At 57.2% G+C, this 13,538-nt stretch overlaps 2 protein-coding genes across 2 annotated transcripts; both read left to right on the forward strand.

The window, feature by feature from the left end:
- Window positions 1-1,616: 1,616 nt before the first annotated feature.
- Window positions 1,617-7,094, forward strand: RPS5 (ribosomal protein S5). Its single transcript, XM_061140516.1, has 6 exons — window positions 1,617-1,771; window positions 2,486-2,594; window positions 5,577-5,786; window positions 5,931-6,059; window positions 6,799-6,897; window positions 6,976-7,094. The coding sequence occupies exons 2-6, from the start codon at window positions 2,487-2,489 to the stop codon at window positions 7,042-7,044; spliced, it is 615 nt and encodes a 204-aa protein (XP_060996499.1). The 5' UTR covers window positions 1,617-1,771; window position 2,486; the 3' UTR covers window positions 7,045-7,094.
- A 1,241-nt stretch (window positions 7,095-8,335) lies between these two features.
- Window positions 8,336-9,295, forward strand: RNF225 (ring finger protein 225). Its single transcript, XM_061140673.1, has one exon. The coding sequence runs from the start codon at window positions 8,336-8,338 to the stop codon at window positions 9,293-9,295; it is 960 nt and encodes a 319-aa protein (XP_060996656.1).
- The last annotated feature ends 4,243 nt before the right edge of the window (window positions 9,296-13,538 follow it).

Genomic DNA, 13,538 nt, shown 5'->3' on the forward strand with positions numbered 1-13,538 from the left:
ACCCCCCAACACAGAGGGCTTTACCGCAGGTCCTCCCACCTGCTCTCCACTGCTGGGTGGGTCACTCTTGTCAGGTCTATAAAGATGTCCATTATCAAGTGATCGCTGACAGCCAGGCCACAGACTCCAGACTCACCTTGTTTGATTTAGTTCTCATTTTCACAGACAGGGGAAACAGGTTCAGAGGGGTGGGCCCTTGTCAGCTTTTGAGGAGAAAGAGGCAGGGTTGGGGGGGCCCTCTGGATCCTGCTGAGTGAGGGTGCCCAGTGCGTACTCCTCGATTCCTGTTTTCCCCTGGGAAGCACTTCGCCAGCTGTGTCCCGGAGAAACAGACAGAGCCTACTCAGCCCGTCCCCACCCCCACAGACCACGGTGGAAAGCCCAGCTGCTGCTCTGCACAGAGCAGGGCAGAGGCCAGGGGAAGGCCACAGGGTGGTGGTGGTGGGGCTTGGCCTCTGGGTGCAGCTCCCAGACTTCCACACCCCAGAGCCTTAAGTCTGATCCCCTGCCCAGACCAGCTTCTAGGCCTGTGTCCCCCCTGGACAAAGACATGAACTGTGACTGAGACACTCCAGAGTTTCTGGAAAGCTCTAGGAATTGAGATGGGATAGGAACGAGTCTTTATAGTCAGTCAGTCAACAAACACCGAAGCTGCTGAGCACCCGCAATGCATATGCCGGGACGGTGGACCAGTGGGGGTGTTGGGAGACAAATGAAGGACCGCCTGAGTCAGAAGGCTGAGCCCCTTCGGGTGTCAGAAGGGGAGCTCCCAGCCGCGGAGGTTGAGATGGGCACTTGGAGATGAGGAGGCTCAGGGGACTCAGCTCCCCCAGATGCCGCTTCCTGCCATCTGCAGCCAGCACGGGTGTGCAGCTAGTGGTCGCTGCGCCTGCGAAGTCCGCCGAGGAGGCGTCCACGTCCCAGCTCGGCTCCAGGGTCTAGGCTGGGGGTGTGACTCTTACTACGTGCTCTCCACGCCAATCGCCGGGGTCACTGAGTGCGGCTGGAGTGGACAGGGCACCCACCACGGTGCGGCCCCTGCACTCGACCAGAGACCTCAGCAGCACAGGCCCTAGCTGAATCAGAAAGGGAGGGAGCTGTCCCCCAGGACCCCTCCCCGACCCCCTCCCGCAAGTGGAAATGGGGCAGGAAACGCGGGCACCAAGGAGAGACAGTGGGAAGGGGACCCCGCCATGGCATGAAGCGACGGGTCCCCTCTCGGAGGCTCAGGCCCCAAGCAGCCCCGGGCGCGCGAGCGTGGGGGAGGCGGACGCTCGGGTGGAGCCCGGCCACACGCGCGGGGCCAGGACCACAGCGGAGCGCAGTCGCGACGTCCCGGCACCACTGAGCCGAGCCGGCCTGCGACGCGTGCGTGTCGGTGCAGCGATCACTGCGTGCCAGACTTCTGACCTCATTAGACATGGCGGCGTTGGCCTCAAAGAGACCTTTGCGCCTGTGCAAGTGCCTCCCCAGCGAGCTTTCAAGTGCTGGAAGTTGGACTTCCGCCAGACTGGCTTTTGGGCCCACTTCTGCGAGAACGCATGCGCTGAATGTATACGTGTTCTGTCTGGCCCCGAGGCGCGTTTACATGCTCGTTCCCGATTGGCCCGTTACTAGGCCGTATCTGTATGCGCGCGCGCCACCTTCGCTGACCCGGAAGTTCTCGCCTCAGTTAAAGGCCTCAGCCCGCGGTGCGCGGCCTCTTCCTGTCTGTGCCTGGTCGGCGCGTGGTCTACGCCGAACGATCGAGACGGCTAGGCTGTGCCTTCAGGTGAGGTTGCCGCGGAGTAGGGGGTCCGAGGGGCGATCCTGCGTCTCCCGGAAGCTGTGGGTGCGCCCCGCGCCCGGGGCCTTTCCTCGTGCGGTTGACCTGACGGAGGCGCGAGGGAAGTTTCTCTTGCTGTCTCGCTTCAGCTCCGCCGCCGCTGTAGCCTTGCCTCGCGGCGTACTGGGGAAGTTGCTCGCGGTTGCCTTGGTCTCTGCAGTTGTACTTTATTTACGTAAGAAAATTCCTTAAATAGATGCTTCCTCCTAAATAACAGCCCCTAATGATCTCCTCGGGGTCGGACACCAACTTCAACTTTTGTATTGGTAAAACACAGAATTCTTATGCTATACTGCTGAGGGAGCTGAGTCCAAAGGAGAGTTGTAGATCTGTAGGTTCGTAGAACTCTGGAAAAACATGGTTGGGGTTTGAATTCTAGCGGATGCAGCGTCAGGGCATTTGGACTCAGGGCATTTGCCCATCCCTGGGCTGGCCTGCAACTGTTGAGGGGGTGCCTGTAAGCCTTGGGCCTCAGGGTTCCTGGGTGAGAGACAGGTGTTGCTTGCTGACAGAGTGGTTTTTCTAAGATTCAACACGGTGGACCCAGATATTCCCAGCGTTCTTTGGTTGCTAGTAATTTCCCAGTTCTCAGATTGTGTTCTAAACTGGCCTCAGAGTTAGTGATACATATGCCTGGGCTTTGACGATTTTTATCCCTAGGATGACGGAGTGGGAAACAGCTGCACCTGCAGTAGCAGAGACCCCCGACATCAAGCTCTTTGGGAAGTGGAGCACCGACGACGTGCAGATCAATGACATTTCCCTGCAGGTAAGGAGGGTGTAACAATTGTGCTCCCTAGCTGGGGGCGGGGTTACTTGAAACTTGTAGCCTTCCTGCCAAGTAGAGTTGAAGGTGGCACAGGTAAAGGAGGGATTCCTGGACCACCACACCCACCATATCTGTTTTTCTTTGTATCCTGTTAGAGGTTGCTACAGTTTTTCTCAGGAGATGGTTCCTTCCACAGTAATTATCACATCGCACAGGTGGTTTAGTTTTTTTGTGTGTGTTGTAGTGAAATATACAGAAAATTTATTTTTTAGTTTTATACATTTTGTTTTTTAAATGTGTTTCTTATTTTACTCAAGTATTGAAAATAGCAAAGGCAATACTATTTCATTCAGGCTATAACATTTGAATTATATGTTTTAGAATTAAATAAAAATGGGCAGTATTCATCAAGTCCAGAGGTTGTGCCCTGGAGAGAAGAGTCAAATTAACAAAGATTCAAATGCCTGAAAATCTAAACACTTTCCAGTTGTCCCTCAGGGTCTGAGGGGATGTTGGTTCCAGGCACCCCAAGTTTACTAAAACCCTCAGGTGCTCACGTCCCTTCATGTGCACAGGTATTTGAAGTGTACGAGCCCCAAATTATTATTTTGTGTGAGGAAATCCAATTGTCTCAGCACATGTGATTTTTGTCTTTTGGAGTTTTGTGCATCTTAACAAATTTAGGCCATAAAATGTTATTTAAATCTCATTTATATGGTATATGTATGTATCCCGGCACCATTTGTTCAAGGGACTATTTATCCCATTGAGTAGTCTTGGCACCATTGTTGAATATCAATTCAGCAAAGATGTAAGGGTTTATTTCTGGATTCTGAACTCTTATTTCATTGGTCTCTATGCCCGCCCCCCCCCCCTTTTATTTTTGGTGCCAGTATCACAGTCTTGATTACTATAGCTTTGTAATAAGTTTTGAAATTGGTAAATGGGAGTTCTCCACTGCAGTGTTGCCCCCACACTGTTTTACACTTGGGCTCATTAGGACATTTGTGGGGCCTTTATAAAAAGAATTTATGTTTTGTGACTGCACTGGTATTGTTCGGGCGCTAAGTTATGTCTGACTGTGACCCCATGAACTGCAGCACATCAGGCTTCCCTGTTCTTCACTATCTCTCGGAGTTTCCTCAAACTCACGTCCATTGTGTTGCCATCCAACCAGCATTACTATTTGTTACTTCTATGCAGTGCGGGGAACCCGGGTTTGATTTCTGCACTGGGAAGATCGGCTGGAGAAGGGATAGGTTACCCACTCCAGTATTCTGGCCTGGAGAATTCCATGGACTGTATAGTTCATGGGGTCGCAAAGATTTGGACACAACTGAGCAACTTTAACTTTTCATGTAAATTACAGTAACTAGGCACTGAGCCCAACGGAGAATTCAAATCTGGTTTTCACTCTGAGTGTCTTCTAGAGCTGTTTTCCTTCACAGGTTTGTTGGAGGAGGTTTGCAAGCTTAAAACGGCCAGATACTAAGTGTTTTAGTCTTGGCAGGTCACATGATGGTCTGTCACATGTGTGTTTGCCTCTTTGTGTTTCTTTTTCCCTTCTTGCTTTTTTTGGTACAAGACTTTAATAATGTAAAAACAATTTTTCACTTTTCCCTGGTGTTCTTCAAGAGGCTGGGGAAGCAGAAGTCAGCATGGTATCAAAATTCTCACTATCAAAAGTGTACTGGACTCTACCATGGGGCCCAGCAACATAACCAAATGCTTGCTGGGGTGTTTGGTATTCACAGTTTTTTCTTGCACAGTGCGAGTCCCTGCATGTACACCCATCTGTATACTTCTGTTTGTGCAAATGGTTCTCTCCAGAGGAGACTCCAGTCTGTCATGCCTATGTCAGAATTCTGTATTCTTTCCTGTCAATCCTTGGTTTTGTAGAAACTCATTGTTTGTAAATGTTCTTGTTTGTTTGTGGTAGAGTGACTTTTATGTAGGGTTCATCCTGGAAATAGGTCAGAAGTAATCCTTTTCAGGTACATAGAGTTCCTCTGACTCAGCCCCTCCCCCAACGATTTAGTGTTTACTAGATATTGTCTTGGGACATGTATGTTTTCATAGGCAAGATTGTTGAATGATTCTTTTAAAACAGTGGTTCTCTGGGATGGTTCCCCCATCAGCCCTTTAGGGAACACTAGGCAATGTCTGGGCACATGTTTGGGTCAGTGAAGAGTGAAGAACACTTTTAAAAGAAAACTGGGGTTGTGGGCCATTATCTCCTTAGTTCTCCACATCCTTCCTCCCATTGTTAAGAAAGTACTCTTTTTAGTGAGCTGGTAAAGTCACTTTGTTGTTCAGTTGCTAACTCACATCAGTCAGTTCAGTCGCATCCGACTCTTTGCAAACCCGTGGACTGCAGCACGCCAGGCTTCCCTCTTTTTCACTGTCTCCTGGAATTTGTTCAGATTCATGTCCATTGACCATGCCATCCAATCATCTCATCCTCTGTCGCCCCCTTCTCCCCCCTTCAGTCTTTCCCAGCATGAGGGTCTTTTCTGGTGAGTCAGTTCTTTGCATCAGGTGGCCAAAGTATTGGAGCTTCAGCATCAGTCCTTCCAATGAGTATTCAGGGTTGATTTCCTTTAGGATAGATTGGTTGGATCTCCTTGCAGTCCAAGGGACTCTCAAGAGTCTTCTCCAATACCACAGTTCAAAAGCATCAGTTCTTCAGCGCTCAGCTTTCTTTATGGTCCAACTCTCACATCTGTACATGACTACTGGAAAAACCATAGCTTTAACTAGGCAGACCTTAGTTGGCAAAGTGATGTCTCTTTAATACTCTGTCTAGGTTGTCATAGCTTTCCTTCCAAGGGTCACTTGCTTAGATTTTATTCTTTGTGGCAGGCAGGGGCTCACATCCAAAGCCCCACAGGTGGGTGGGGGCTCCTGTAAGCGGGTGTTGGGTCCCCCTGGTACCCTCGGATGTCCATCCTGCTCTTGAGTGAGCTTCTTCCGCTGCTCCAGGATTACATTGCTGTCAAGGAGAAGTACGCCAAGTACCTGCCCCACAGCGCGGGCCGCTATGCGGCCAAGCGCTTCCGCAAGGCACAGTGCCCCATCGTGGAACGCCTCACCAACTCCATGATGATGCACGGCCGCAACAATGGCAAGAAGCTCATGACCGTGCGCATCGTCAAGCACGCCTTCGAGATCATCCACCTGCTCACTGGCGAGGTAGGGCCCGGGGCCAGAGGGGAGAGTGCCCTCAGGCACCCGAAGCCAACAGCACCCCCACCATACGCATGCCGGGGTCCTCCAGGGACGGGGAGGGACGCGGGCTGGGTGTCTGGCTCATGTGCGTCCCCCCGCGCCCCCCAGAACCCCCTGCAGGTCCTGGTGAACGCCATCATCAACAGCGGCCCCCGGGAGGACTCCACCCGCATTGGGCGAGCTGGAACAGTGAGGCGGCAGGCTGTGGATGTGTCCCCACTGCGCCGTGTGAATCAGGTGGGCTTGGGGCCTTTGGGCACACATGGCCACCCAGGAACAGCCACCAGGCTGGGTCAGAATGCTGCCTGGGGCAGAGGCTAGCAACTAGGGATGTTCACCTCTGTCTACATGTTTTACCTGAGTGTCATTTCCTCCAGGAAGCCTTCCAGGGTTCCCACCCCACAGAACACATCCTTGCTCTGGCCCTCTCCTGGGCATCATTTGGCTGAAGGGCCAGTTTCCAGGGTGTATGTTTTCACGTTGTTTTTATTTTCTTGGACCATGTGAGAACCCGTTGCAGGTGTTCTGACCATTTTTCTGTTACAACTTCAGTGGGTGTCTCCTAGACAGTCTAGTCTGTCCCCACTGTCACCTGCAAGGAATTTAACAGCAACCTGTTGTTCACGTTGCATCACCAGTCCAATTTGTGGAGCTGTCCTCAGCACACCCTTTATGGTTGGTTGTTTTCAGTCAAGGCTCCTGGGCCAGGAGCACACATTGCTTTCCCCGTCTCAGCTGGTTTAAATCTGCTGCCGTCAGGGGCCCAGGCCTCAGCCTTGGACACCCTTTTCTGTGGCCCTCAGTCTGATCCCAGCCCTGGCTGCCTGCTCTGGGCAGCACTGTGGGCTCCCACTGCTGTGCTTGGTGGGCCTGCGGGTGGCAGCGTGGTAGCCAGGGTGTGTCAGGGGCCTGGTACCGGGGAACTGTGGGCCCTCCTGGGGTGGGGGCACCTGCTCAGCCGACCCCCTGCCTCTAGGCCATTTGGCTGCTGTGCACCGGTGCCCGGGAGGCCGCCTTCCGGAACATCAAGACCATTGCCGAGTGCCTGGCGGATGAACTCATCAACGCAGCCAAGGTGGGTGAGGACGCTGCAGGGAGGCGGGGGTCTCAAGGGGAAGAGGGTCCACATTGAGCTAAGCGTCTCTTCCTGCAGGGCTCCTCCAACTCCTACGCCATCAAGAAGAAGGATGAGCTGGAGCGCGTGGCCAAGTCTAACCGCTGATCACTGGCTGCAGCTGCAATAAACCTGTTTGCCCTGTGGGGCAGCCCCTTCTCCTGTCTGTCCTTGGCTGGGGCTGGGGCTGGGGCTGGTGTGGGAGCCGGGGGTGAGGGGCGGGCTCAGCCTGGTGTCTGAGGAGTTGGCCACATTCATTCCTGGCGTGTCTTCGGCCTGTGGGGACCTGGATTCACCAGGGAGGACTCAGCTCGGGAAGCATCGCTGACTCAGAAACCGCGGCACCCTGGGCTGCAGGCCTGGCTGCCCGGACCGACCCGGCCGGTATCAGAAATGAGAGGGGTGGGGTTGCCCTGGCAGAGATGGCACTGGGCAGGCACTTGGGAGGTCCAGCCCACCCTGAGAGTTGCCAGGAAGCAGCCGGGGTCAGGGCCTGGGCTCTAGGCTACGACAGTCTCTTCCTCCTGTCTGCTGGCCGCACGGCGCTGACCTAGTTCAATACACTGTGGGGTCTGCCTGCCTTCAACCCCCAGGACCCCAGAAGGTGGCTCTGGGCACTCTGTCCCCGGCCTAGGTCTACCCCCATGGACACACTGGTACCCTGGATAGTTCTCATCCGACAGTGGTTCTGGGTGGAAGGTTCATGACCTCTGGAAGGCTGGAGGTCAGGGGACCCCCCTTCCAGGCCCTGGACTGTCATGGCCTTGTCAACCTGTGCCTCCAGCCTCCCCCAACACCCTGCTGAGGTCAGGCTTGTGCGCTCCATCCTGCCGGGACCTTCTGGGGGCGGTCGGACAGGTCCTGTGGGAATCTGGAGGGCGTGGGCCCCGCCCACGGGGAGGGGCCCGCAGTGTCCACCTGCAGGCAGGTCTAGGGATGGGTTCAGAACCCGTGCTGAAGTGCCAGCCCGAGGTTGGAGGCGCCACCAGGTAGGAAGAGGCTGCTGGGGTCTGTGCTTGGGGAACCTGGCCTGGTGGGCTGCCAGCCAGACGTCCTGAGGCTTGGGGCCTCTCCTTCCCCTGCCTCTTCCTTGAGTCTGGGGTCTCCCCCGGGGTCTGCCCAGCTCTCCTGGGAGCCCGTCGGGTCTTTACTGAAGTCCCTCAGATCCACTCTGCTCCCACCTGGGGGTCCCCAAGTCTGGCTCTGAGTCCGCAGTGCTCAGAGCCCCTAGACCCCATCCGCCCTCCGGCTGCCTCGGGTCCATATCCTCCACCACTCCCCGCACCCTCCTGCCCCTCCAGCCACCTCCTCCAGGCTCTCTGCTCCTCCGGCAACCCTTCCCGGTGTTGGTCCCTCCAGAGCACGGCCGTTGACTGCCTCTCCCCGCAGGTCGGCCCGGATGCCCTGCCCTCGGCCGCCCTGGCTCCGCCGCCCGCGGGCCCCCCGGGGCTCGGGCCCGTGCACCCCGCGCTCCCCCGGTAGGGGAGAGGACGAGGACGAGGGCGGCGAAGAGGAGGTGGACGGCAGCCCGGGCCCCATGCTGGCCCCCGCCTCCCCGGTGGAGTGCCTCATCTGCGTGTCGCCCTTCGACGGCGTGTTCAAGCTGCCCAAGAGCCTGGACTGCGGCCACGTCTTCTGCCTCGAGTGCCTGGCCCGCCTGTCGCTGGCCACGGCGGGCGGCGGCGCGGCGGTGGCCTGCCCGGTGTGCCGCGCGCCCACGCGCCTGGCCCCGCGCCGCGGGCTCCCCGCGCTGCCCACGCAGCTCGGCCTGCTGCCCGGCCCCGTGCGCGTCCCGCCGGCGCCCCCGGGCTCCGTGCGCTTCGACCGCCGGCGCGGCCTGCTCTACCTGCGGCCGCCGCCGCCCGGACCCGGGCCGCGCAAAGCCCGCGCGCCGCCGCCGCCGCCGCCGTTGCGCCTCGGCCGCCCGCTGTCACGCCGCCTGTCGCTGGCGCGCTCGGCCTGGCTCTTCCACGCGGCCGTCGTCCTGGCCGTGCTGGTGGCCGCGGGGCTGGTGGTCTCGGGCGTCTACATCTTCTTCCTCATCCCGCGCGCTACCACCGCCCACCCCGCGCGGCCCCAGCTCGTGGCGCTCGCCCCGGCTCCCGGCCTCTCCTGGTTCCCGCCTCAGCCCACCGCCCCAGCGCTCCGGACCCCCGGCAGGACGCCGCGCCCCGCGAGCCCCGGCCCGGACTCGGGTCCCGACCCGGACGCCGTCCCACCCGGGGCTTCGGAGCCCGAGGGGCTCCCCAAGGACACGGAGACACCTGCTGGGCCCTCGGAGCGCGCGGGGGGCGGGGTGGAGGCTGGCCCTGACCGGACCCCGCGGGCACGGGGCGCCGGGGCCCGGGGGTCGTCCTGAGGCTCCCCGTGATCCCCGCGGAGACCTCGGCGGGCGCGGGGAAAGGGCGCCCTGCTCCAGCGAGGCCCGGCGGCTCATTCCGGGCGTCCTCAGGAGGCAGGGACCCTCCTCCCAAGGAGCAGCCCCGACTGCAGTGCCCGTGGGCCACCGCTGGAGGAGTCCCGTGGGTGTCGAGGCCCCGCGAGGAGGCACTCATCAACGGGCCAGGGGTGCCCTTGGTCCGCATCTCTCCTGGGACTCCAGTCCCTGGGGCAGCATCCCGCAGGGCCCTGCTAGGGGTACCCCCCGACCCTGAGCCTCAGAAGTGTCCCCCAAGTCATCCTTGCCCCAGGAGAACTTTCAGCCCTGGCTGGCACCGGGGCTGCCTACTCTGATTTGACTCATCCTTTGGGCTTTTGTTGGGTCCCTGGCCACATCTGCGAGTGGCCGGGACCAACCACCCTGTTCCTTCCCAGACTGGGTAGTCTGTTTTCCACTCTGCTGCCTGCAGGCTGGGCCTGGGTGGGATCCAGCCGTCCCCATGCAAGGCCTGCGTGGCGGCCTTGCGCACCCAGCTGGGGCTGGGACCTGCCAGGGAGGGGCCTGGCCAGGCCTGCGGAGGGACAGACAGCCCAGGCCTCCCAGACAGACTTCCATCTGGGCCCTGAACAGCAGCTTGCAGCGGGCCCTCGCTCCTGCTGTGGGGGGTGGCTTCTGGAGTTCTCTAGAAGCCTCCTCTTGTGAGGGCAGCTGTGGTCTGGCTCAGAGCGGCCAAGGTTGCCTGCAGGTCAGGCCGTGTTGGCGGGGATCGCTCCCGACATTCCTGGCCTGCCCCAAGAGGTCCTGGCCCCTCTGCCCACCACGAACCCCCATCACCCGTATCTCCACCCCCTGAATGCTCAGGGTCAGTCCCTGCCCTCCTTCAGGGCTCCTTCAGCACCTTGTCAGCACTGAGGCGAGGGGGCCTCCGCCCTCCCTGTGGACAGCAGCTTGCAGGGAGGAGGAGGTCCTCCTCCTGGAAGCTTTCCTGAACTATCACAGTGGGGCAGACGGCAGCTCCTCGCCACACAAACTGGACAAGGGCCTTCTGTCTCCCCCGCTTGCCCTGGGGCCCCTGTCTGCCTCATGTCACCCAGCGCGGGCGAGCTGTGTGGCAGGGCGGCGTCCAGTGTTTTCCAGGGAGAAATGTCACTTCTTTGGGGCTGGGGGCACCTGGTTGATTGTTTACATGTGTGTCCTCAGGACCTGGCACACAACGGGTGCCGAGTAGCTCTGTAGGGAGGGACGGCCCTGCAGGGACCGCTGCAGGCACCTCGGTTCACCCGGCTCCCGGCGTCCTCACCCGGGGGTGTCAGCAGAGCTGCTTCTGATGGGATCTGCTCCTTCGTCTGAGGGAGTGTCTCCCTGGACTAGTTCCTGTCCAACATCTGGGCCAATGATGCCCACAGGGGCCTGGACCGGGGTGCTACGTCACGGGGCAGGCCCGGCCAGCCCCACCGGGAGGAGACTGGTTGGGCAGGAGCAGGGCTGACTGGTGGTCTGTATAGCTTTTCCCAGCTGCTGCAACAAATCACCACTGACTCAGTTCCTTAGAACAGCACATGGTACTTATCTTCCTCATTCTCTTCCTCACTTTCCTGCTGCACTTTTTCTGAAAAGGACACCAGGATTGCACTGAGCTCACCCAGATAATCGAGGACATCTCCAACTCCATATCCTTAATTTCATCACCTCTGTAAAGTCCATCTTTACTGTTAAGTAACAGATTCACATTCTAGGTATTGGGGGGGGGGCCATTATTCAGCTTTCACAGGGTCTCAAATATCTACCTCCTCATCCCTCGCCTCCTCCACTACAGGCTGGGAAGAGTTGAGGTGGGGGCATAGAATAGGCAGAGATGGGCCCAGCCGCAGGGGTGCTCAGAAGGGGGCCCTTGGCTGCCAGGTGCACAGAAGAGGAAGAGACAATGCTTTCTGCCTGAAGGTGCTCAAGGAAGGCTTCCTGGAGGAATAGTACCTTCGAGAATGCACTGAGTCAGGGGGACCTGAGGGAGGGAGCTGGTGACTGAGGGCAGCTGGCAGGGCTGGCTCCTCCTTGTGAAGCGGAGCAGGACCTTGCTCCCAGACCTTCTTCTCTGCCTGCCCTTTGCCTGTGGATAACTCTAGTCCAAGAAGAAGTTTAATCAGAGAAGTGAGAAGCAAAGGAAAACAGTCTAAGGAGACTAATAAAGGAGACTAATAATAAAGACCTCCAGTTCTTTCTCATGGGCTATAGATAATATTTTGAGCCATATCCTGTGAGCTGCCTTATAGATACCAAAACACCAGCTGGAGAAGTTGGTCACCAGGTACGTGATGACCAAACTGTACCCAGGACTTGAGCTGCCACAATTCTGAGAATTGATCGCAAAGAATTGGGAACAAGTGCACCCAGGACTGAAAAACTGCACCTAAAACAACCAAGATGATGCTGGTCAGACCACTGATGACCAACTTGAAGCGGACTGTTAGGGATGACGGTGCTGTTTCTGCATGTAGTCCCCCCAACTTTGTCTGTAAAAGCTCTCACTGCCTGTTTGTCAGAGGGGGGAGTTGGCCTTTGGACAGATGGCTGCCACCCTCCCCGCCAGTTGCCAGCATCTGAAATAAAGCAAATTTTCCTTTCCACCAACCTGGCCTGCTTATTGGCTTTTGAGTGTGAGCAGCCAGACACCCTCCAAGCATACATTTTGGTAACATGTATCCTAACCTGCTTCCCCCTCCAAACTGTGGGGAGTGGTTGCTTCTCTACCTTCCCAGATGGGAGCCTGAAACCTCATTCTCTCTTCCTGTAAAATGCCGCTGATGACTGAGCACAGGGGTCACTGAGCAGCCCTGTTAGCTGCTTACTACCTCGACGTGTGCCCGCCCGCTGCTCCTGAACAACGGGACTGCCTGCAACCACCACCTGGGCCAGGACTGCTGGGCACCTTCAGCCTCTGTGGCCACCTGGTACTGTGCGCTCCAGGCCTGCCTGGGCTCGCTCCATCCCTGCTGGGTGCACCCTCCACAGCTGCCCCAGTATTGCTGCTCTTCTTAATGGTCCCAATGCCTGTGAACGCGGGGTGGAGGGTGATGGCTGGTGGTGGGGGGTGGGCGTCTCAGTGCCTGGCATGGTGCCAGGGAGACCTTAACCCGTCAGACTTTATTCCATATTCTGTAAAACGGGAGATGATAAACTTGCAGGAAGAATTTTTCGTTCCTCCACAAGTATTTATTGAGCGCCTGCTCTGTACTTAGGGCGCACTAGAGGTGCGGTGGGAATGAGGGACTTGGCAGGGCAGTTGATGTCCAGAGGGCGACAGGGGGCCATCATCTTGGGCACACCACCCTCCACTCCCCAAACCTTTCCCAGGCTCTCCCCAGGTCTCCTCCCCTTGCAAACAAGGTGCATGGGACGCTCCACGCCACCAGGATCCAGCTGGCCTCTCTTCATGAGGGCCAGGGAGGCCTGTGGCCACACTACACTCATGTCCAGCCGTGGGTTAGCCTTTTATCTTGAGGTTGAGGGCACAGGACCATGGAGGGCCCTCGCTAAACGCTGAGAGCAGAAGTGTCCAGCTTAGAGATGGGAAATCAGGCTGAGGGCAGGACAAGGCATGGACTCGAGCAGGGACCAGAGAGCCTGCTGCAGAACAACTCCTTTCAAGTCCACTCCTTGGCCCCGGCCAGGAATAGCCTCCCTCTTCCTTCCTCCTGGGGCCCAGCAGCCACAACTCTCTCCTCCATATACCAGTTTCCCAACTTCTTTATTCCTCCCGCTCACAAACCTAAGTGGCCACAGGACTGGAAAAGGTCAGTTTTCATTCCAATCCCAAAGAAAGGCAATGCCAGAGAATACCCAAACTACTGCACAGTTGCACTCATCTCACATGCTAGCAAAGTAATGCTTAAAATTCTCCAAGCCAGGCTTCAACAGCACATGAACTGAGAACTTCCAGATGTTCAAACTGGATTTAGAAAAGGCAGAGGAACCAGAGATCAAATTGGGAACATCCGTTGGATCATGGAAAAAGCAAGAGAGTTCCAGAAAAACATCTACTTCTGCTTCATTGACTATATGAAAGCCTTTGACTGTGTGGATCACAACAGACTGTGGAGAATTCTTAAAGAGATGGGAATACCAGACCACCTGACCTGCCTCCTGAGAAATCTGTATGTAGGTCAAGAATCAACAGTTAGAATCGGACATGGAACAGACTGTTTCAAACTATGGAAAGGAGTAC

This window comes from Dama dama, chromosome 4, assembly GCF_033118175.1.
Source record: "Dama dama isolate Ldn47 chromosome 4, ASM3311817v1, whole genome shotgun sequence".
Classification (NCBI taxonomy): domain Eukaryota; kingdom Metazoa; phylum Chordata; class Mammalia; order Artiodactyla; family Cervidae; genus Dama; species Dama dama.